Below are 25,051 nucleotides of genomic sequence, written 5' to 3'. Positions count from 1 at the left end.
ATTGGGTCCCCGGGGCCTCTTATGGCTTGGGTTGGTAGGCTGTGCTGCCCCTATCCCCTTTATTAAAAACATAACCCGGAAGATGGGGTCCCCAGGGCATTTTTAGGCTTGAGGAAAAGATCTTCACGTCCCCTCCACTTTATAATCTGTGGCCCTAGGGGATGGGGTCCCCAAGGCCAATTAAGGCTTAGGGACAGGGAGGCATGCACCACCTCCCCCTAACACATGCGCTTCTCCCTTCCCTCAGCTCTTCCCGGGGTGTTTTATCAAAGTTTACATGCTTTGGTGATGTCATTGATGAAGTCATTTGAAATGTCATCAGTGATGTCATAAATGATGTCATATAACGTCATGAGTGGTGTAATATGTGAGCTCATAAGTAATGCATGATCATTAGCTCTGCTAACTATAACTGGTGATTTTTTTCTTTTTTCTTTTTTTTAGTTCAAAAAGTTACGTTGGCCCTGACATTTTCACATAACTATAATGTCACTTTAACCTGTTTTTTTAATGAATTTCTAATTTATTTTTTTAAACAAATTCGGATCTTAGTCACATCGAACTATAACATCACTTTAACCTTTCTTTTTCAATGAATGTCAAGTTTATTTTTTATTTTATTTTTTTAATGTAAAGTAAGATTTTACTGGGGGAGGGGTCAGTTACACAGCATGGTCTGCAGTCGGACCTTGCGGCCAACCCCACGTAGTCAAACTACCCCACACCGAGGGAGGGACGTCGCACAGGCCCCTCCTCAAGCCATTATTGTCACCAGGGCCCTTTGGTTTTAAAGAAGGGACAGTAGTGCGTGCAGCTCTCCTTGCCAAGCCACTATTTGCCCCGAGGACCCCATCCCCGGGATCAAAAATATATTATTTGGGGAAAGGGACACGTGGTCCGCAGGGCCAAATACATTAACATTATGAGAGGAGGACTTTTGGACTCCTCCCCCAGCCCAAATGGGCTCCGGGATCCCATCCCCTAGGGCGAAATACTTTTACATTGGGGGAGTTGGGGGCACATGGCCCCCAAGCCCAAATGGCCCAGGGACCCTATCCCCTGGGACATTCTTTTTAACTACAGAGGAGGAAGGCAGATGGCCCCCTTAGGAGACCCCAGAGACCTCATCTCCTTAGGGCAAATACTTTTACAATAGGGGAGAGGGACCCAAACTCCTTGGCCAGATGCAATAAAAAAGAGTAGAGGGCGGTGCAACCCTTCTCCCTGAGCCTTATTAGGCCCCCGAGAACTCTATGCCGTTAGGCCAAAAGCAAATAAAAAAAGGGGGAGGGGTGCCACGCAGCCCCCCTTCTTGAGCCTTATCAGGTTTCGGGAACCCCATCCCCTCAGGCAAAATGCAGTTAAACAAGGGAGGGGAGACATGCACCCACTCACCTCGCAATCTCGGGCCCCAGGACTCCATTACCCAGCTTCATGCCCTGGTGCCCACTGGGACATCCACAAAACTCAAGTTGGAGGCTCTGGGGGAGCCCGTGCACCCCAGCTGGCTCCCTGCATAGTGTGGTAGCTGGCACTGCTCCTGCCCAAAGGGAGCAGCTCTCTTTGCATACTCCCTCTGGGTGAGATCAATGTCTGTTTCCATGCCCACAGGAGTGCAGGCAGGGAAACAAATATCTGCTCCCACTTGGTGGAAGCATTTTTAAATTTCCTGCTAGGTGGGGGCAGACATGCCTGCACTGCTGCAGGCAGGGAAGGCTTGTTTGCTCTTTTCTGGTGGGAGATTTAAAATGCTTCCACCAGGTGGGAGAAAACATATGTTTTCATACCTGCGCTAATGCCCCTTATTCTGATGATGCTCCATGTCCTTTCCTAGCTAGGCCCCATCATCTTCAGAACCTGTTGTTTATTTACAAAGCCAGGCTGACCATCGGCCCTCTTATCTTGCAGACAAGCTCATTCCAAGCACACCTGCAACCAGGACACGATCAGACTGGGGACTGAGAAATGTGTATACAAAAAAATAAATTAAAAAAAAGTTAAAAAAAATAAGACAGCAAGCCTTTTGCATCTATGCAGCCAGGATCTAGAACAACACTATTATACCCGCCACTAACACCCCATTGCTACTTCTTTTTTTTTTTTTTTTTTTTTTTTTTTATTGGAAGGAAACACATAACACATATATTCTTATGTCATTATACACTGAAGGCTTAAAAAAAAAAAATATATATATTACCAAGTTATATCATACGTACTACAAAACACAAAACCTAGCCACCCCTCAAGCTCTATCTAGAAGTGGTACCCATTGATTTATTCAAAAGGGAGTGGCCCGATCATTGTGGGCCTGTATCCAAGCCTGAAACAGACCCCATATTATCTTCCCTTTCCTCCTGGCTTGTCTCCCCTTCCGTTCATACAATGACATCTCCAAGTGATATACAGACAGCAGCCTAGCCAGCCATTGTTGCCAGGACGGGGGTCGTAGATCCAGCCATGCTGTTGATAAACAGATTCGAAACACCGCCATAGCTACAAAGATAAACGCTCTGTGAGGTCCAGCGATTTCGCCATCAGTCCCAAAGACCATTATCTCAGGCGTGAGGACAAGATCATAGCCCACTACCTCCTTCAACACAGATTGAATACCTTCCCTTGAGGCTTTTAACTCCCCACATGTGGCCATCATATGTATAATATCTGCACCATGCATCCCACATCTTGGACAGTTTGTTCCTGACACACATCCCCATTTGGCAAGATGGGCTGGTGTATGATACAGATCAAACAAAGTCTTGTAATGCTGTGCTTGTAGGGAAGATGATAATAGAATAGTATATCCCAATTCCAGTGATCTCAAAAAATTATTACTACCATCCGCCAGCTTCTTACTCCACCTCTCCTTGTTCTTTTCTAAATCATCTGCTTCTTCTACCATTAAAATAGGGTAAATTGACCTAATAGTTATGCTGGGCTTAGCCAGAATATCGTTCAACAGTTGATTACTTTTAAATCCCTGGACCCCCCCTGTTTTTTTCGCTAAAAAGTTCCTTATCGGTAGATATTTGAAGAAGTCCCTTTTCTGTAGACCATATTGCTCCTGTAGATCTCGAAACGTCTTGACCCCCGAGTTGTCGAAAAAGTTTCCTAGCCTGGTAATACCTGATGTACACCACTTAGCCATATATCTATCATGAAATATTTCAGGAAGTAATGGATTCTTCTCGATCATGGTATAATAGTTGTATCTACCGAATCCTTTCTTTTTATACCATAATCGCCAGCACTTGTGAGCCGCTCCTAGGACTTTATACCTAGTTTTCTTATAATATCCAGGCTCATGGAATGTTACCAAACACCCATTGGCTGCAGCTCCTATCTGCAGCTCATATATATTGGGGCTATCTGCCTTTATAGCGCCTTCTGTGTCAGATCCCAGTAGCGGACGCATATGCTGAAAGGCTGCTGCCATTTGATATAGTTTTACATTCGGCAGGGACCACCCACCCCTTTCACGGGGAAGAGACAAAAATGTACTCGATCTCCTACACTTGCCATACGCCCATATAAATCTCATAATTATTCTATCAATCTCTTTAAATTTTAAGTTAGCAAAGTTCAATGGTATAGCACGAAATAGATACAACAACTTTGGGAGGAAGATCATCTTTATCATATTACATCGCCCTACAATGGTTAAATGTAGATTATTCCATCTGCATGTATCATCTCTAAATTTGGCGAGTATAGGATCTAAATTTAGGTTTACGACTTCATCTACATTTGGTGTAATATTAATACCTAAATATACTGCATGGTCCACCCTCCGTGGATCTTTGATATTTGTGTATTGATTAGCCAACAGCTGTGTCTTAGCTCCATTTAACAGATACCCGGAAAACCTTCCGAATTTTTTCGTCACCACTTCAATCTCTCTCAGTGCTGAATCAGGAGAGGGTGTTAGTATGGCTATATCATCTGCATATGCTAAGACTTTGGTATCCCATCCCTGCCTATGGATTGGTGGAATCTTACTATTTTCTTCCAATTGTCTCAGCAGAGGATCTATATACAAAGCAAACAGAAGAGGAGAGCAAGGGCACCCCTGCCTGGTGCCTCTCCTAATTAGTATAGTCTCAGATTGTCCTCCCATTAGTTGTATTTGCGCAGTCGGGGATCTATATAGAGCCCTTACTGCTGTAATAAATTTCTTCCCTAGCCCATAATATTCCATAACGTGCCATAAATACTTCCAATTCACCCGATCGAATGCCTTCTCTGCATCCAAAAAAACAGCCGCCATAGGCTCTTTTGCTACTTCCGTAGAATCAAAGAGTGCTAGAACTCTCTGGATATGATTGGTTGTATCTCTTCCTGGGATAAACCCATGTTGCCGTGGAGAAACCAGTTTTTTAATCACCAATGCCAATCGGACTGCCAAAATCTTTGAATATATCTTGGCATCACTATTTATTAATGTGATTGGGCGATATGAGGCTGGATCTAACGGGGGTTTTCCCTTCTTATGAAATATAACTATATTAGCTAGATCCCAAGATGGGGGGATTTTCCCTCCATTTTGTACCTGAGTATACAACTCCAACATAACCGGAAGCAGAGGTAGTTTGAAAACTTTATAAAATTCTAGAGGGATCAGATCAGGACCAGTAGCCTTCGCTGTGGGCAGATTGTTTATTGCCGTTTCTATTACTGAGACATCTATCTGTTCTCCAAGGCGTGCCTTGTCTTCCTTATCTAGCTTTCCCAACTTAATGGGGTACCAGAATTCTAAAGCATCTTCATCCGAATATACTGATGTTTCATCATAAAGTTCCTGATAATATCCGTGGAACACCTTTCTGATCCCGCCCACTTCTGATGTTACCCCTCCTTGCCGATCTGTGATCTCCCTAATTACCCCTTCCGCTGTTTTCTGGGTTGCCCGAATCGCTAGCAGCCGTCCGACTTTTTCTCCAAACTCAAACCCTTGCGCGCGCTGCGTTAAATATTTCTCTGCTATTTTTTGGGCTATAACCTCATTTGCTGTTGCTTTTATTATGGCAACCTCTTCCTGTGCTTTCTTTATATCTACTCCGGTTTCTATAGCTATAGCCAACTGTCTTTCTGCAGACCGCAGCTTTGCTTGAGACTCTATTATTTTCCCTTGAGCCTCCTTCTGTCTTTTAATACTAAAGCTTAATGTTTCTCCACGAATACCAGCTTTCAGAGTATCCCAGACAATCTCTACTGGGGCTGACCCCTGATTGAACCCCAAAAATTCAGTTATCCACTTACTCATATACTCACAATATTCTGGATTTTTTTAAAGTCCCCTTTCAAATGTCCATCTGCTGACTTTTGGTTCTAACCCATCCAGTTCCACATCAAGTACTAAAGGGTTATGATCTGACACCATCCGTGAGTATAACTCAATCCTGGCTTGTTTTAAGAATACAGGGGAGATTAGAAAATAATCAAGCCGTGCTAATTTCACATGTGGAGCCGAGTAATAAGTATATCCGGGGTCAGGTTTGCGCAGCTTAACCCAAGCATCCACCAGCCCATTGCTACTTCTACTTTGGAAACTGTTGAAGGCTCACCTCTTTAAAGATCCTTGAGTCACAATACATTAACCATCCTCAACCCAGCTACCGCTCCTATTTGTTGATTTTATGCTTATCTTCGACCATGCACAGCGCTTCACTACCTTTTGGTTAGGTTTGCCTTTTAGAAATACCATAAAAATACAGAATATGGGAATTTGGGTTTCTGGCCAGTGCCCTTTCAATATACATTTCTGGGAAATTTCTCTGCACTTTCCCACCAAATCTTCTGATCTCAACAGTCTTGATAAAGGTGAAATTATCTAAAGGAAAGTTCCTGAGTCACCAAATTAGTGCAGAGGGTGTCCAGATCTTCTTCACCGATCAATACAGTCACACAGGAGGCTTTGATTAAAATGTATCCTCATGCGAATCCAGTTATAGATAGCATCAGAACACAACATCCTTGAATTTTACAGCATGCCTCTTGAGGCAAATAAACCTATCAAAAGCCTGCATGAACATTTTATGAGGAAAAGGCCAACAAGGTCCTCATATGGCATTAAATGAAAAAGCTCTTTATTTGGTCCCGGTGTCACAAGTACAACCTACTCTCCTGCCAAGAAGATATTAATATTCCATGGCTTCTCCATCTTGTCCAATCAAAGCTACAATATTCTTTTATAAAAAAGTGCATTTGGCAGATACTAAAACTTACAAAACAGGTTATTTGGAAAGATCTTTCTTTTTGATTCTCATCACCAAAGACTTTTTATAGAGATTTAAAAAAACATACTCTCCTTAACAGTTACAGCATTTCATTAACTCTGGTCCACTTCGAAACATATTAGCCACATCCAAATAGTCCATCTCCAGGTGGATAGTCTCTTGTCTACCTATAATTGACAAATCAAGAAGAAAAACAGTCACTGCTGCTAAGGAATGTCCCTGTATCAGACATCTGTAAGTCAGCAGTATGAAAGTCTAGTTACACTGTCTCCAAACATTACTGCCTAGACTCACATTCTAGAATGGATGCAACAGTTGGTCAATCTGCGCTCAAAAATCTTTTTGGATAAATTATTTGCCCCGTACATTTTAATCACTAAAGACTGCCTTTTACCTTAAGGATTAGCCTGCCACTCTATTCTACGTGCATGACTATCATTGAATGTACGATGCAGAAGGGAAAGTTTGTAACTTGTAATCTTACTTCAAAGAACCGTCATTGAAGTCAGGAACACCCCTTCTTTAGAGGTCTCTAATCTCCAGTGGTGGGGAGCAGAGATTGGCTAACCATTTAAAAGCTCTAACCAGGTTGGAACTAGATGCCTGGGTCTGGGTTAGCTCAAGGTCTTTTTTGACCCTTGAGCCCCAAAAAAGCCCAGCATGCACGTGACTTCTGCTTGCCACCCACTCTCTGACTTCATGCACCAGGAATTGAAGACAACGAAATTAACTTTTGATGTACAACGGGAGACAGTAAAAGATGCCCATCCATTCGCTTAACTGCACCGTGTGACATAAGAAAATGTGACCCCAGTTGCCCTACTTGCAAATAGTGTGATCCTAGTATTATATTTCACCAAACCCTTTTCCGTCATCACTTGTGAAAGATCGGGTGTGCACTGTACAAAAAAGTATTGCTTTCGATTTTATAGGCTGTAATGTTGCTCCATCTATGATAACAATCTAGACTATGTGTAGGGTACTGGAAGGTTACATAATTCTGTTGCATGATGTCCATGCCAAATCTTTTCTTGGCACTGCTCGTGCACAGGCTCCTAGAACCAAGCTAGACCATTGGCTCGACTCTGGCTCAGTTCTCCATGTTAAATTGTTGGCTCGCTCACCTCCAGCTTGGACTTCTTTGTTCATTTGTACCAGGCCTGCTGGGATATGAAACCTGTGCGTTGCTTAAATGAGTAGTACATGTTGTTTTCAGCCTGTCATGCTACATTTTCTACTTTGGTTAACTTTAGTCTTTAGAACAGAGGCTCCTTTGTGCAAATGATTGATGAACCTGTTTTGCAGTTGTAGGAAGTTGGCTCTGTATGTGCTATTTCAAAGTAAGGAATAGCATGCACAGAGTCCAAGGGTTCCCCTTAGAGGTAAAATAGTGGTAAAAAGAGATAATACTAATGCTCTATTTTGTGGTAGTGTGGTCGAGCAGTAGGCTTATCCAAGGAGTAGTGTTAAGCATTTGTTGTACATACACATAGACAATAAATGAGGTACACACACTCAGAGACAAATCCAGCCAATAGGTTTTTATATAGAAAAATATCTTTTCTTAGTTTATTTTAAGAACCACAGGTTCAAATTCTACATGTAATAGCTCATTCGAAAGGTATTGCAGGTAAGTACTTTAGGAACTTCAAATCATCAAAATTGCATGTATACTTTTCAAGTTATTCACAAATAGCTGTTTTAAAAGTGGACACTTAGTGCAATTTTCACAGTTCCTAGGGGAGGTAAGTATTTGTTAGTTTTACCAGGTAAGTAAGACACTTACAGGGTTCAGTTCTTGGTCCAAGGTAGCCCACCGTTGGGGGTTCAGAGCAACCCCAAAGTCACCACACCAGCAGCTCAGGGCCGGACAGGTGCAGAGTTCAAAGTGGTGCCCAAAACACATAGGCTAGAATGGAGAGAAGGGGGTGCCCCGGTTCCGGTCTGCTTGCAGGTAAGTACCCGCGTCTTCGGAGGGCAGACCAGGGGGGTTTTGTAGGGCACCGGGGGGGACACAAGTCCACACAGAAATTTCACCCTCAGCGGCGCGGGGGCGGCCGGGTGCAGTGTAGAAACAAGCGTCGGGTTCGCAATGTTAGTCTATGAGAGATCTCGGGATCTCTTCAGCGCTGCAGGCAGGCAAGGGGGGGGTTCCTCGGGGAAACCTCCACTTGGGCAAGGGAGAGGGACTCCTGGGGGTCACTTCTCCAGTGAAAGTCCGGTCCTTCAGGTCCTGGGGGCTGCGGGTGCAGGGTCTCTCCCAGGCGTCGGGACTTTAGGTTCAAAGAGTCGCGGTCAGGGGAAGCCTCGGGATTCCCTCTGCAGGCGGCGCTGTGGGGGCTCAGGGGGGACAGGTTTTGGTACTCACAGTATCAGAGTAGTCCTGGGGTCCCTCCTGAGGCGTCGGATCTCCACCAGCCGAGTCGGGGTCGCCGGGTGCAGTGTTGCAAGTCTCACGCTTCTTGCGGGGAGCTTGCAGGGTTCTTTAAAGCTGCTGGAAACAAAGTTGCAGCTTTTCTTGGAGCAGGTCCGCTGTCCTCGGGAGTTTCTTGTCTTTTCGAAGCAGGGGCAGTCCTCAGAGGATGTCGAGGTCGCTGGTCCCTTTGGAAGGCGTCGCTGGAGCAGGATCTTTGGAAGGCAGGAGACAGGCCGGTGAGTTTCTGGAGCCAAGGCAGTTGTCGTCTTCTGGTCTTCCGCTGCAGGGGTTTTCAGCTGGGCAGTCCTTCTTCTTGTAGTTGCAGGAATCTAATTTTCTAGGGTTCAGGGTAGCCCTTAAATACTAAATTTAAGGGCGTGTTTAGGTCTGGGGGGTTAGTAGCCAATGGCTACTAGCCCTGAGGGTGGGTACACCCTCTTTGTGCCTCCTCCCAAGGGGAGGGGGTCACAATCCTAACCCTATTGGGGGAATCCTCCATCTGCAAGATGGAGGATTTCTAAAAGTTAGAGTCACTTCAGCTCAGGACACCTTAGGGGCTGTCCTGACTGGCCAGTGACTCCTCCTTGTTGCTTTCTTTGTTCCCTCCAGCCTTGCCGCCAAAAGTGGGGGCCGTGGCCGGAGGGGGCGGGCAACTCCACTAAGCTGGAGTGCCCTGCTGGGCTGTGACAAAGGGGTGAGCCTTTGAGGCTCACCGCCAGGTGTCACAGCTCCTGCCTGGGGGAGGTGTTAGCATCTCCACCCAGTGCAGGCTTTGTTACTGGCCTCAGAGTGACAAAGGCACTCTCCCCATGGGGCCAGCAACATGTCTCTAGTGTGGCAGGCTGCTGGAACCAGTCAGCCTACACAGCTAGTTGGTTAAGTTTCAGGGGGCACCTCTAAGGTGCCCTCTGTGGTGTATTTTACAATAAAATGTACACTGGCATCAGTGTGCATTTATTGTGCTGAGAAGTTTGATACCAAACTTCCCAGTTTTCAGTGTAGCCATTATGGTGCTGTGGAGTTCGTGTTTGACAAACTCCCAGACCATATACTCTTATGGCTACCCTGCACTTACAATGTCTAAGGTTTTGTTTAGACACTGTAGGGGCACAGTGCTCATGCACTGGTACCCTCACCTATGGTATAGTGCACCCTGCCTTAGGGCTGTAAGGCCTGCTAGAGGGGTGTCTTACCTATACTGCATAGGCAGTGAGAGGCTGGCATGGCACCCTGAGGGGAGTGCCATGTCGACTTACTCATTTTGTTCTCACTAGCACACACAGGCTTGTAAGCAGTGTGTCTGTGCTGAGTGAGGGGTCTCTAGGGTGGCATAAGACATGCTGCAGCCCTTAGAGACCTTCCTTGGCATCAGGGCCCTTGGTACTAGAAGTACCAGTTACAAGGGACTTATCTGAATGCCAGGGTGTGCCAATTGTGGATACAATGGTACATTTTAGGTGAAGGAACACTGGTGCTGGGGCCTGGTTAGCAGGGTCCCAGCACACTTCTCAGTCAAGTCAGCATCAGTATCAGGCAAAAAGTGGGGGGTAACTGCAACAGGGAGCCATTTCTTTACACAAGCCCCCCCCAGCCTACAGGCCAGGAGACTCAGCCCAAGCTGGGAGAGTCTTCCTAGTCTGTCAGGCGAGGAAGAGTAGGAGAAATAGGCTGGTTAGTTGCAGGGCCTACTCTGCCTTACATCCTTCTGTTCAGGTCATTCCCTTTGGGGAACTGACCCACTTCCACAGTGATAGGACCTAGTCTGAATTGCCTCTTGTCTGCCTCTTCAATGTCTCCACCCATTCTTTCTATTTTGGTCTTAGAGGTATCCACCTCTGCTAACCTTATCTTGGCCAGGGTTACCCCTAGCTTACCCAGAGAGGTTACCCAGAGCTGGAGTAACCCCACCATGACCAATAGGGTCAGGGGGCCTAACTTGCTATTTGGCATGGGGTCAGACCACCATGCTAAGGATAGTGCAGCCATAAAGGCTAACACCCAGCAGAGGCCACTGACAGCTGTCAGTGCCCAGAACCACACCTTTAGCTCTTCACCTAAAAGGGAAGGGGCTAAGTTACAGGCTTCTTTGGGTTCAGGTTGCCTGTCTGCTGTATTAGAGTGGGGGGTTACCACATCTGGTAGTAAACACCCTTCTTCCACTCTTTCTTCTGTTAGCTGAGGAGCCACCCACTCAGGTTTAACAGTTGCCTGACTAGCCAGGACTTCTTGTGGGTCAGGTTGGACTTTATCAGGGCCATTTTTGGAGTTCTCCCCTACTGGAGCAAAATCTCCTTGGCTTGCTGTAACCTTGGCTAAAGGTTGTCCACCCTTCCTACTCTGTTTTCGTTTCTTCTTCTTCTGGGGCCTGCTTGCATTTACTGCAGAGGCAGGACTTCCAGAATCCTTGGGAGAGGACTGGCACTGGACCAGTTTCTCTCTTGGGCTCTGACTAACCTCTGGGTAGTCATTTCCAAGGAGACAATCAAGGGGGAGGTCTGTACTGACTACTACCCTTCTCCAGCTAAGAGTGCCACCCACTTCTATGGGCACTAAAGCCACAGGCCTCTTAGTGACCCTGTCTAGGCTAACTCTTACCCTGGCAGTCTCACCTGGGATGTACTGGTTTGAGAGCACCAGCCTGTCATGCACAATAGTGTGACTGGCACAAGTGTCTCTCAGGGCAGTGGTTGGGATTCCATTCACCAGTAGGTGGTGGAAGTGTCTACTTCCCTCTGGAATCTCCAACTCACCTGTTGGGCCCTGTTTCCAGTTGAAGGCTATGAAGACCTCCTCATCTGAGGAGTCATCTCCCATGGCTACACTGGTTACCCCTGGAATTTTGTTCTGGGGTTTGTTTTTGGGACAAGAAGTGTCCTTGGTGTGGTGCCCAGACTGTTTACAGTTGTGGCACCATGCCTTAGTGGCATCCCAGTTCTTACCCTGGTACCCACCTTTGTTTTGGGTTGTGTCTTGGGGCCCACCCACCTGTTCTGGTTTTTGGGGGCCTACAGAGGACTCTTTGTCTTTGTTTCTAGTGTCACCCACTTTCTCCTGGGGAGTTTTTGTAACCCCTTTCTTTTGGTCACCCCCAGTGGAAGTTTTGGTTACCCTAGTCTTGACCCAGTGGTCTGCCTTCTTTCCCAATTCTTGGGGAGAAATTGGACCTAGGTCTACCAGATACTGATGCAACTTTTCATTGAAGCAGTTACTTAGAATGTGTTCTTTCATAAACAAATTATAAAGCCCAACATAGTCACACACTTCGTTTCCAGTTAACCAACCATCTAGTGTTTTTACTGAGTAGTCTACAAAATCAACCCAGGTCTGGCTCGAGGATTTTTGAGCCCCCCTGAATCTAATTCTATACTCCTCAGTGGAGAATCCAAAGCCCTCAATCAGGGTACCCTTCATGAGGTCATAAGATTCTGCATCTTTTCCAGAGAGTGTGAGGAGTCTATCCCTACACTTTCCAGTGAACATTTCCCAAAGGAGAGCACCCCAGTGAGATCTGTTTACTTTTCTGGTTACACAAGCCCTCTCAAAAGCTGTGAACCATTTGGTGATGTCATCACCATCTTCATATTTTGTTACAATCCCTTTGGGGATTTTTAGGATGTCAGGAGAATCTCTGACCCTATTTAAGTTGCTGCCACCATCGATGGGACCTAGGCCCATCTCTTTTCTTTCCCTTTCTATGGCTAGGAGCTGCTTTTCCAAAGCCAATCTTTTGACCATCCTGGCTAACAGGGGGTCATCTTCACTGGAGTTATCCTCAGTGATTTCAGAGGTGTTGGTCCCTCCTGTGAGGGAACCAGCATCTCTGACTATTATTTTTGGAGTCAGGGTTTGAGGGACCCTGTTCTCCCTAGATAGGACTGGTAGGGGGGAATTTTCCTCCTGGTCACTATCCTCTTCCTCTGAGTTGCCACCCTCAGAGGGGTTGGCCTTTTCAAACTCTGCCAAAAGCTCCTGGAGCTGTATTTTGGTAGGTTTGGGGCCCATTGTTATTTTCTTTATTTTACAGAGTGACCTTAGCTCCCTCATCTTAAGATGGAGGTAAGGTGTGGTGTCGAGTTCCACCACAGTCACATCTGTGCTAGACATTTTGCTTCTAAAAGTTGGAATACTTTTTAAGAATCTACAACTGGTTCTAGAATCTAATTCAAACTTTTACAAACTTTTAAACTCTAAAAGAAATGCTAAACAGGATCTAACACAAGGCCCTAGCAGGTCTTTTAAGAATTTAGAAAACTTTTCAAATTGCAAAAATCAATTTCTAATGACAATTTTGGAATTTGTCGTGTGATCAGGTATTGGCTGAGTAGTCCAGCAAATGCAAAGTCTTGTACCCCACCGCTGATCCACCAATGTAGGAAGTTGGCTCTGTATGTGCTATTTCAAAGTAAGGAATAGCATGCACAGAGTCCAAGGGTTCCCCTTAGAGGTAAAATAGTGGTAAAAAGAGATAATACTAATGCTCTATTTTGTGGTAGTGTGGTCGAGCAGTAGGCTTATCCAAGGAGTAGTGTTAAGCATTTGTTGTACATACACATAGACAATAAATGAGGTACACACACTCAGAGACAAATCCAGCCAATAGGTTTTTATATAGAAAAATATCTTTTCTTAGTTTATTTTAAGAACCACAGGTTCAAATTCTACATGTAATAGCTCATTCGAAAGGTATTGCAGGTAAGTACTTTAGGAACTTCAAATCATCAAAATTGCATGTATACTTTTCAAGTTATTCACAAATAGCTGTTTTAAAAGTGGACACTTAGTGCAATTTTCACAGTTCCTAGGGGAGGTAAGTATTTGTTAGTTTTACCAGGTAAGTAAGACACTTACAGGGTTCAGTTCTTGGTCCAAGGTAGCCCACCGTTGGGGGTTCAGAGCAACCCCAAAGTCACCACACCAGCAGCTCAGGGCCGGACAGGTGCAGAGTTCAAAGTGGTGCCCAAAACACATAGGCTAGAATGGAGAGAAGGGGGTGCCCCGGTTCCGGTCTGCTTGCAGGTAAGTACCCGCGTCTTCGGAGGGCAGACCAGGGGGGTTTTGTAGGGCACCGGGGGGGACACAAGTCCACACAGAAATTTCACCCTCAGCGGCGCGGGGGCGGCCGGGTGCAGTGTAGAAACAAGCGTCGGGTTCGCAATGTTAGTCTATGAGAGATCTCGGGATCTCTTCAGCGCTGCAGGCAGGCAAGGGGGGGGTTCCTCGGGGAAACCTCCACTTGGGCAAGGGAGAGGGACTCCTGGGGGTCACTTCTCCAGTGAAAGTCCGGTCCTTCAGGTCCTGGGGGCTGCGGGTGCAGGGTCTCTCCCAGGCGTCGGGACTTTAGGTTCAAAGAGTCGCGGTCAGGGGAAGCCTCGGGATTCCCTCTGCAGGCGGCGCTGTGGGGGCTCAGGGGGGACAGGTTTTGGTACTCACAGTATCAGAGTAGTCCTGGGGTCCCTCCTGAGGCGTCGGATCTCCACCAGCCGAGTCGGGGTCGCCGGGTGCAGTGTTGCAAGTCTCACGCTTCTTGCGGGGAGCTTGCAGGGTTCTTTAAAGCTGCTGGAAACAAAGTTGCAGCTTTTCTTGGAGCAGGTCCGCTGTCCTCGGGAGTTTCTTGTCTTTTCGAAGCAGGGGCAGTCCTCAGAGGATGTCGAGGTCGCTGGTCCCTTTGGAAGGCGTCGCTGGAGCAGGATCTTTGGAAGGCAGGAGACAGGCCGGTGAGTTTCTGGAGCCAAGGCAGTTGTCGTCTTCTGGTCTTCCGCTGCAGGGGTTTTCAGCTGGGCAGTCCTTCTTCTTGTAGTTGCAGGAATCTAATTTTCTAGGGTTCAGGGTAGCCCTTAAATACTAAATTTAAGGGCGTGTTTAGGTCTGGGGGGTTAGTAGCCAATGGCTACTAGCCCTGAGGGTGGGTACACCCTCTTTGTGCCTCCTCCCAAGGGGAGGGGGTCACAATCCTAACCCTATTGGGGGAATCCTCCATCTGCAAGATGGAGGATTTCTAAAAGTTAGAGTCACTTCAGCTCAGGACACCTTAGGGGCTGTCCTGACTGGCCAGTGACTCCTCCTTGTTGCTTTCTTTGTTCCCTCCAGCCTTGCCGCCAAAAGTGGGGGCCGTGGCCGGAGGGGGCGGGCAACTCCACTAAGCTGGAGTGCCCTGCTGGGCTGTGACAAAGGGGTGAGCCTTTGAGGCTCACCGCCAGGTGTCACAGCTCCTGCCTGGGGGAGGTGTTAGCATCTCCACCCAGTGCAGGCTTTGTTACTGGCCTCAGAGTGACAAAGGCACTCTCCCCATGGGGCCAGCAACATGTCTCTAGTGTGGCAGGCTGCTGGAACCAGTCAGCCTACACAGCTAGTTGGTTAAGTTTCAGGGGGCACCTCTAAGGTGCCCTCTGTGGTGTATTTTACAATAAAATGTACACTGGCATCAGTGTGCATTTATTGTGCTGAGAAGTTTGATACCAAACTTCCCAGTTTTCAGTGTAGCCATTATGGTGCTGTGGAGTTCGTGTTTGACAAACTCCCAGACCATATACTCTTATGGCTACCCTGCACTTACAATGTCTAAGGTTTTGTTTAGACACTGTAGGGGCACAGTGCTCATGCACTGGTACCCTCACCTATGGTATAGTGCACCCTGCCTTAGGGCTGTAAGGCCTGCTAGAGGGGTGTCTTACCTATACTGCATAGGCAGTGAGAGGCTGGCATGGCACCCTGAGGGGAGTGCCATGTCGACTTACTCATTTTGTTCTCACTAGCACACACAGGCTTGTAAGCAGTGTGTCTGTGCTGAGTGAGGGGTCTCTAGGGTGGCATAAGACATGCTGCAGCCCTTAGAGACCTTCCTTGGCATCAGGGCCCTTGGTACTAGAAGTACCAGTTACAAGGGACTTATCTGAATGCCAGGGTGTGCCAATTGTGGATACAATGGTACATTTTAGGTGAAGGAACACTGGTGCTGGGGCCTGGTTAGCAGGGTCCCAGCACACTTCTCAGTCAAGTCAGCATCAGTATCAGGCAAAAAGTGGGGGGTAACTGCAACAGGGAGCCATTTCTTTACAGCAGTGCAGTCCTATCTATTAAAAATAATGACTATGAAATAAATAGGCCTGCGTATGCTGTGTACGCTCCACTGCATCTAAAAATAATAGCAGATATCACCTCTTAGCTGTACACTCTTTGTATGATGTTGACGTATACTTTCTTTTTTGCTGTTAATAACAGTTGTTGAGTTTGAAAACGGTCATGGCTTATGAGCATGAGAGGCGAAGTGTCAAGTGTGTCAGGATGTTCCTTTCTTAGCAGCAAAGATAATAAGTAGCATATTACACTCTACAGCTGTCTATTGTCGATGGTATTTATAAGCATGGCACGGGGTATTAAATCTGTTCAGTGAAACTAAATCACAATAACTACCTTTATGATTATTATCAGTTGGTTTCCTTTATAAAGTGATTCTAGGATGGGGACTCTGAGACATTCAGCATTGGTTTACAAACTCAGTTAAGCTGTTGTGTGGTAATAACATGAAATGTGACCTTTGTATTGCAGATATCATTGTTTGCATCTGTTTTACTGGCACATTTGTTCCGAATATTTTGACACTGGTCCACATTTATTTTATTTGGAAATTTGTTGAAGTGTGATTGAAAGCATGGCAGGAATCCATGTATGTATTTTTAATTGTTTAAAAGGCGTTGCTGAGGGTGCTAGAAAAGAGGCGAGTGACAGAAAGAATGAAGGAATTGTAAGTATGGGGAGGAAGTCTGTTTTCTGTATGGCATGTAAATGACTTCTCCGCGGTATCTGCTTACACGACAATGCTGTTGGGGAGAACCTTGCACAATATAAAATGTTATTTGGTTACTCTCAATGTGGCAGTTTCCACCTCGGTGGTCCGAAACAACTGAAGCGTTAATCTCGTCCTTTTGACATCATTTGGAACACCTCAGTGGAACTCAACCCTGTTACTGATTTGCCCAGTTATATTACTTTGGACTTGTTTTTTCATCCTCCTTTCAATCATCTGTGCTTTTCTACTCTTTTCCCCACTGCCTGTTTTTTATTGTATTTGTTTTTCCCTGTTTTTTCCATATTGCACCCTTTTTAATGCTCATTCTGCAGCACTGAGAAACTGTTTTTCGACATTCTCTTTTCCACACTCATGTCATTTTTGCCTCTCCCCAGCTGTTTTCAGAGCCGTGTCAGGAAGGAGAGCTTACATTATATGAAGCTGGCTTTTCCTCCATACTACGCACTCTGCTTGGAACCTCCGCCAGCGACTGCTCAAAAGTTTTTGCTGAAATCTGCTTGGAGAACGAAACAGAAGGACTTTCCGGAGGTAAATATTTAACCTAACTTCACCAACTGTAATTAAGTAGTTAACCTAGATTTAAGTCTATTACTGCAGAATGGTACAAGGGAGCTACTACACTTACTAAGGAGCCGTCGCTAGGAAGTAAGGCTGCTGGGTTCCTTTAAACTTGAAGTTTCAAATCTGCCATCCTGTACTCTCTCTTACGCAGTGGACATCATGTGACCAAGACCAAATAATGTTTTTTAGAACTGCTAGTGGAATCTACCGGACTTCCTATATTACACATGTATTTTCCTTTCATACAGTTTATCCAGTCACTGCGAGCACCCTCTGAATACTGCATTTTTTGTCTTCCTCCTTTCACATGGAAAAAGTCTTGTGATTTTTGTTTATGGCCACAGATTAACTTCCCTTGTTTCACTCTATTTTATTCTGAAGAAGCAAACTAGAGACTTGGACTGCAGCTGTACTACGTTTGCCAGACTATGTTTGACAAACAGTGTGCTTCAGCTACTGCAGGACAACATACCTAGTTCTGAGCCAGTACAACATTAGTTGCCTATACAGAGCTCCACCCTACATTTGGACAGCCACAGCACAATTTTTGTCCCAGAACTACTCTTGCCCTCCAAACTTTATTCAGTTCATCCACCCTGTTGATAAGCTGACCCCGATATACTTGTATTTATATATGGGATCCGCGGCCGGTACACAAATCTGTGCTTATTGTGCATGTACCAAGTGGCCCAGCACCACACACACTTCATAACTGCCCTAATAGATCCATAAGTGAATAAAACGCCTCAGTCGTGAGCTGACTTTTCTGTAATTGCTAGGGGACCATTTATGAATAGTCAGGATAACTACTTAGTATTGAAATGTGGTCAGTTCGGACTGCAGACACCTTTAAGAATGGTGCATCCCTCTTGATTTTCACAAGTTTCTAACCTATGCACTGGATATCTTAATCTTTTTGGCCTCAGGTCTTGAAAGAAATGTCTGAAATCTACTTTTGCAAATGTAGTCCTACCTATATATCGATTTCTTTTATTCAGAAAGGATTAATAGGTGTTCCTGGGATGCTGCAACAATTGAAGTTTCCTAGGACTAATTCTGTAGTTATTTTCTGAATTCCAGGTTACTCACACATTGAGGCATTTCCCAAAGTGTAAATGTAACATTTTACATTTGCACATGTGTAAATACTTTTGAGTAGTGCACTTGCTAATTAAACCTTTTTTTCACTTCACCCTCCTCCTGCCCATGACAGGAGTAAAATAATCCAGTCTGGGAATGTGCTTAGTAAGGGTTTGTCATTCCCCACAAACTTGTAATGTGAGTGTCAGCCAACTATCTAAGGCATGGCAATTTGGAGCCTTCATACCCTGTTCCCGTGCGTATATTTGCTTCTCCAGGATTACATCTTTCATAAATTCACTAGCTTGAATCATTCCCTGTTGTCAAAGTGGGAATCCCATGGTATCATAATACAGCAGTACATGACATTACTATAGGATACAATGGCAATCAAGCATTCACTTTCATAACTTATCCATGTTATTTAAAAAGCACCGAACCCCAGCCAATCAGGTGATGCCACCTCTAGAATACTCCCCACAGAGGCTGGTTCCCTCAGATTTTCTAATGCACTTCGTATGAAGGGAGTCTCCCTGAGCTCTGCTCAGTTTTCTTCAACCAGTTTAGGAAGAATGTTCCTACTCCTGTGTGAGATGCATCAAAGATAGGGCACTTCAGGCCTTGTGGTACATGTGGTAAGAAAATACTTCACTCTGAAGACCACCATAAGGGCTGTATCTGCTGCCTCTACCCTCAACATAAGGTAAAGGACTGCAACATTTTTTTGCACATTTTCATCTAAGACCCTAAAGGATAGAGTGAGGAGGGTTCCTATTTGGCTACAAAAAAAAATCAGAATCTAAAACAGATGTCTGCAGCCAGTCGATCGTGAGCTACTAGTAGCTCGAAGACACCTTCAGAGTAGCCCACAGCCTTGATTTAATTTTTAAACAAGCACAGATTCACATCTTCCTTTTAAAGTTCAGGGTATACTGTGTTTATTTTACAATATTATCTTTAGGCTGCAGATAGCGGGCCTGATAATGAGCAGTGCTGGAGTCTGATTTATGACCCAGGGTACAATTGTGAAGAACTGAAGCATTGAGGTATTTAAATCTTAAATAAGTCCTTGTCTACTAGTGTGAGAACAAAATGAAGTTTTTGAATACTTTTAAATGGGAGAAAATTAAAAGGACGAGTTAACGTAAAGATTAAGTTAACTCTTCAGTTTAATTTTCTCCCATTTCAAAGGGTCACATTTACAAACAGCAGGTCTCTTGCTTGTGGTGGCCAATATACACTGTGCCATACATATAAGTGAAAAAAATAAAATCGTTTTTTTCTAAATGGGATAAATTTTAAATGAAGAAACATATTTATATGAAACATTGAGTCAATTATGTCTTAATATTTTGTGAATTTTAAAACACACAGGGGACAACCCACAGGGATTAAGAAAGCAAGTGCTTTATAAAGGAACAAGGGTCCCTTAGATAGAAGGACTATAGATCTAAATACCTCATAGAATCACAATGAAGTCTGTGGAAAACATGCAATAAATCAGTACGTTTATTCCAAACGAAAGTAAGAAAGCAGTGTAGTGGGAAAACAAAAACGTCTTGGAAACCATAAATCATAATTGCTCAGCGATTTTACACTACTCTTGCTCATGTCAAAACATATATTATTGTACAGTGTCCAAGTGCTAAATGTCAATGTTTCGATCCCTTATTTGATTGTTAGGATCATCATCCGGACAAAAACATTATGCCTGAGATGCACATAAGTAGTCACTGACTATATAACAAAGACTTGTTAAAAGGAAGGGAAGAAAAAAAGGAGAAAATAAGAAAAAAGGTTAAGCCAGAGAGAAAAAGGAATAGATTAGATATTGCTATTTGTCAAAAATATAAGATTAATGTGCTGCCACGCCATACATCGCATGCTGGAAAGATTCGCCATGCAGGGTCTTATGCTGTGCCAACACTCAGATCCTTTATTAATATTTTGTGAAGCATGTTTCTTCACTTTAAATTCCTCCCTTATAAATAAATGGTTGTATTTTTCTGTCATAAATATCACACCATGTCTACAGGCCACTGGGTGCAAGATGCCTGCTGTTTGTAAGTGTAGCAATTTGAAATGGGAGAAACTTTAAATTATGAGTTTTATGGCATCCATATAAAGTTAACTCTTTAGTTTAATGTTCTCCCGTCTCAAAGAGTTGCATTTACACATAGCTGGGATCTTGCTCCCAGTGGTTGGTAGACTTTCTGTTATATTTATAATTGAAACATACAGCCATTTTTTATGTGGGAGGAATTTAAATTGCGGAAACATGTTCCTTATAATAAATATTTTGTAAAAGATTATTAAGAACTTTAAACTTCTCAGATTAAAAAAATAGTTGTATGTTTGTTATACATGTAACAGTTCCACATATGAGGGAAGATATATCCTGTGCTACAAGTACAAAAGACATAAGCTCTCATCACCCATACACACTTATCCCATTCATATTTGCTCAAGACCTCACTGGCACACATGGCAGCAGTGTCATTGTGCCCCAAGTCAAAAAGTACTTTGTTCAAACCATGGTTTCTGGCTCTATGGACGTTACGTTTAAAGTTAATATAGCTAGGTGTGGGGGTGTCTGGTAACACTGCACAAGTGCCTTGGCCTTCAGTAGCTCACAATGATTTTTACTCATCAGAAGTAGCTCTCACTACAAAACAAAGTTGGAGACCCCTGGTCTCTATCTTAATATTGCAGCCAGGTGTACTTTTATGGATGCATGGACTAATCCTGATTTTGCCAGAGACAAGAGATAAGGCAGTATTTGTTATGGAGAAGCCTGACTTCTGGCACCATAGACCGATATTTTCCCACTTTAATCTATACATTTTGGTAGCTGTGTCTGCTCTATATTTGGCTAGAATGTCCCTTCAGCCTTGAGATATATTTAGGAATTCAGGAGCCATGCTTGTAAGTGTGGAGAAGTTGTGTCTGGATGAAGGACATGGCCTTGGTTCATCGTCAAGAGCCCTCCTGAGTGGTTTTGGCTGAATGTGGTTGGTTTCCGACACCAGGAGCAGCTCCGTGAAACAATTATATACTGCTCTGTATTTATCTTGTTGAAATGCCTGAGTGTGAGAGGTATGGGGGGAGCATATGCAAAGATCCCTGACCATCCTATTGAAAAGGCATTCCCCCACGATCCAGGATGGGGATGCCAACATGCATAAAACTGGCATTTCATGCCTCTTAATTGACAGTGTAAGGAGCTCTAAGAAATGAAGGGATGTATTTGCTTGTATGAGCATATGTTTACAGGCAGTTTCAAATAGTAAAAATAAATTGTATTCATTAGATGCAAAAATGTTAAAGAGTGAGTTAAAAAATGAAGAATGTGGTATTTCTTAAGTTTAGACAACGTGCTAATAAGCTAACAATGTAAAGTGACCGTTTGAAATCATTGTATGGCTAATAAGACGGTTCTAGAGGGAGGGTCTTAGCTAGGAGAAAGCGTTTCTTCCTGTTCTGGTGAGCTGTATGAAAGTAACATTAACTTGAATAAGTGTCTGATAATTAACCCCTTCTGTGCCCAGGATGTAATGGTTACATGGTTGCAAGCAATCCCGCTGCTAAAACGCCCACTAGACACCAGGGTTTTTTATTATTTTTTATGAAATTGGCATGAGGGAGTGAGCCCTAGGGCAATGGTCGCTCCCAGGGGGGGCTTTTTTTTTTAAGGCCTTTTCTGGCCCCCCGGGGGCAGAAACCTCTAGGCACCAGTGGTCTTTTTTTTTTTTTTTGAGGTGGGGAGCGACTCCGTAGGCAAGGGTCGCTCCCCTGGAGGGGCAAATTGTATTTAGGCCATTTTCGATAGTCCGATTTTAGGTCAGTCTGCCCCCAAGGGGGGCAGAAACCACTAGGCACCAGGGATCTTTTTTTTTTTTGCGCCGTCACGCAAGGGGAGCGACCCCGTAGGCAAGGGTCGCTCCCCAGGGGGGTGGGGGAGGCAAATTTATTTTTGGCCATTTCTGCCCCCCCGGGGGTAGATCAGTCTATTGTTATTAGGCCGATCTGTCCCCAGGGGGGCAGAAACCTCTAGGCGCCAGGGCAAATTTTTTCTTGTGTTTTTTTTTTTTTTGTTTGTTTGTTTGTTTTTTTAGAGATGGGGAGCGACCCATTAGGCAAGGGTCGCTCCCCTGGGGGGCAAACTGTATTTAGACCATTTCTGCCCCCCTTGGGGGCTTATCGGCCGATTTTAGGTCAATCTGCCCCCAAGGGGGGCAGAAACAACAAGGCACCGGGGATCTTTTTTTTTTTTTTTTGCACTAATGTCACGTAGGGGGAGCGACCCCGTAGGCAAGGGTCGCTCACCTGGGGGGTTGGGAGGGCAAATTTATTTTAGGCCATTTCTGCCCCCCCAGGTGCCGGCAGAGCTAGAGGCCAAAATCCACAGGTAGGCACTTTGCAAAAAACACCTCTGTTTTCTGTGAAAAAATTTGATGTGTCCACATTGTGTTTTGAGACATTTCCTTTCGTGGGCGCTAGGCCTAACCACACCAGTGAGGTACCATTTTTATCAGGAGACTTGGGGGAACACAGAATAGCAAAACGAGTGTTATTGCCCCTTTTCTTTCTCTACATTTTTTCCTTCCAAATGTAAGGCAGTGTGTAAAAAAGACGTCTATTTGAGAAATGCCCTGTAATTCACATGCTAGTATGGGCATCCCAGAATTCAGAGATGTGCAAATAACCACTGCTTCTCAACACCTTATCTTATGGCCGTTTTGGAAATACAGAGGTTTTCTTGATACCTATTTTTCACTTTTTTGTATTTCAGCAAATGAATTGCTGTATACCCGGTATAGAATAAAAACCCATTGCAAGGTGCAGCTCATTTATTGGCTCTAGGTACCTAGAGTTATTGATGAACCTGCAAGCCCTATATAAACGTGGAGAAAAATGGCTGGTTTTTTCACCTCAATTTAAATTTTTTTTTTATTCAGCTTTTATATTCTGTAGGAAACACTTGTAAGATGTACACAAATGACCCCTTGCTGAATTCAGAATTTTGTCTACTTTTCAGAAATGTTTAGCTTTCTGGGATCCAGCATTGGTTTCTCACCCGTTTTGGTCACTAACTGGAAGGAGGCTGAAAGCACAAAAAATAGTAAAAATGGGTTATGTCCCAGTAAAATGTCAAAATTGTATTGAAAATTGGGTTTTCCAATTCAAGTCTGTCTGTTCCTGAAAGCTGGGAAGATGGTGATCTTGCCACCGCAAACCCTTTGTTGATACCATTTTCAGGGGAAAAAACACGAGCTGCCTTCTGCAGCCCTTTTTTCCCATTTTTTTAAAAAAAAAACTAAATTTTCACTGTATTTTGGCTAATTTCTTGTACTCCTTCAGGGGAACCCACAAAGTCTGGGTACCTCTAGAATCCCTAGGATGTTTGAAAAAAAGGACGCAAATTTGGCGTGGGTAGCTTATGTGAACAAAAAGTTATGAGGGCCTAAGCGCGAACTGCCCCAAATAGAAAAAAAAAAGGCTCAGCACAGGAGGGGGAAAAGGCCTGGCAGCGAAGGGGTTAAAGTACACATTAGGACATAGAACAGGAAATTTTCACCTAAGAGAGATTGGGACTTTTACAGTAACTACTTTGTGGACAGTGCACAGGGATCTACAAATATGTTTATTAATGGGCGAGCAGCTCAAGCACTGGCAAAGCCAGTGGGTTTCGCCTATGCAAAATCTATTGGCTTTGTCATCGTCTGTCATAGCGTTTTTTTTTTTTTGTTTACTTTAAGTTATATTGCACAGCGGCTCTACTGCACTGCAATATGTTAAAAAAGCATTACCCTTTCTGTGTCTATTATTCATAAATACTTTTATAGGACAGAAAATGATTTCATTCGATGAGTGGCTCAGCAAGGCCCATTGTCCATTGTGAAAGGTTATTAATTTATTTCCCCCATGCCCTTAGTACGCGTTAAGCGTGACAAGTAGTAGTGCCCAGAAAATACCAAGCATTGGGAGTGGCCTTCTGCCAAGGTGTGTGCAAAGGCCCATACCCACAGTATCCTCTAAGCATGTCTTGTAGCTCTTCCTAATCGACACCGAGCACAAGACATATCCTTCAGACAGTATGCCTAAGCCTAGTTCTCAGAAAGCATGAACTGCGGATTACCATTAGAGCACAAGGAATACTTTCTGACAGAGGTTATTCAATTAATATTCTATTTTAAAAATAAAGACAGTTTCATCTAGTTGAATTAGTTTCAAAATAGAAGAAGCACCACCCACCAATCTGCCATCCTTAAGAAACCCATAATAAAATGTTTTGCTTTTGTGAATTGTTTTTAGACGTTACACAAAAGCACAAGCTGCTGTGCAGCATGTCCTTCAGTTAAAAAGCGTTATGATGCGCTCAGCGATGATTGCATCATAGCGCAGGTCACGCTCTTGTATAACATGTCTTTAAAAAAACAAAAAATGACAAAACCAATAGATTTTGCATAAGCGGGTGGTACCGGTTTTGGCAATGCTTTATATTTTTAATGCAAGAGATTTTGCAGGTTTTGTCAAAGTAATTTTAGACATGTTAAACAGCAGCGCAAGCTGGTGTGCTGGCTGCCTCAAATAAAAATAAAAAGCATTAATGCAATCAACACTGGGCTCATTACAGCGCTTTTTTTATAAACTTTAAGACATGCTGTACATCAGCTTGTGCTGATGAATAACATGCAAAAAAACATGAATACAGCAGATAAATCTTTTGGCTTTGACATTGCTTGTTTGTGGAATTGGCCCTAGATTTTGTAGGAGGTGAGCAGGGAGCCGTGCTTTCTTGTCAAGACAGCAATTGCCAGAACGGTTCTTTTGTCAATGTTATTTGTAGCCGTAAAGTGAATGCAGTTCCATTAGAAATTCAAACTCACTTGTGATTGGCGGCTTGGAGGCTGGGGACGGTCTGGTAAATGGGACGATTTTCCAGTGAGCTTG

The 25,051-nt window shown here is 44.2% G+C and overlaps 1 protein-coding gene across 1 annotated transcript in view; it reads left to right on the top strand.

The window, feature by feature from the left end:
- The window catches only part of LPCAT4 (lysophosphatidylcholine acyltransferase 4), a 536,940-nt gene that overhangs the window by 464,330 nt on the left and 47,559 nt on the right, over positions 1-25,051 (top strand). Inside the window, exon 13 of the mRNA XM_069238305.1 lies at positions 16,831-16,984. Coding sequence (XP_069094406.1) covers positions 16,831-16,984 — 154 coding nt within the window. The remainder of the gene's footprint in view (positions 1-16,830; positions 16,985-25,051) is intronic.

The sequence above is a fragment of the Pleurodeles waltl genome, chromosome 6 (assembly GCF_031143425.1).
Source record: "Pleurodeles waltl isolate 20211129_DDA chromosome 6, aPleWal1.hap1.20221129, whole genome shotgun sequence".
Lineage (NCBI taxonomy): Eukaryota > Metazoa > Chordata > Amphibia > Caudata > Salamandridae > Pleurodeles > Pleurodeles waltl.
This window is presented reverse-complemented; position numbering and strand designations above follow the sequence as displayed.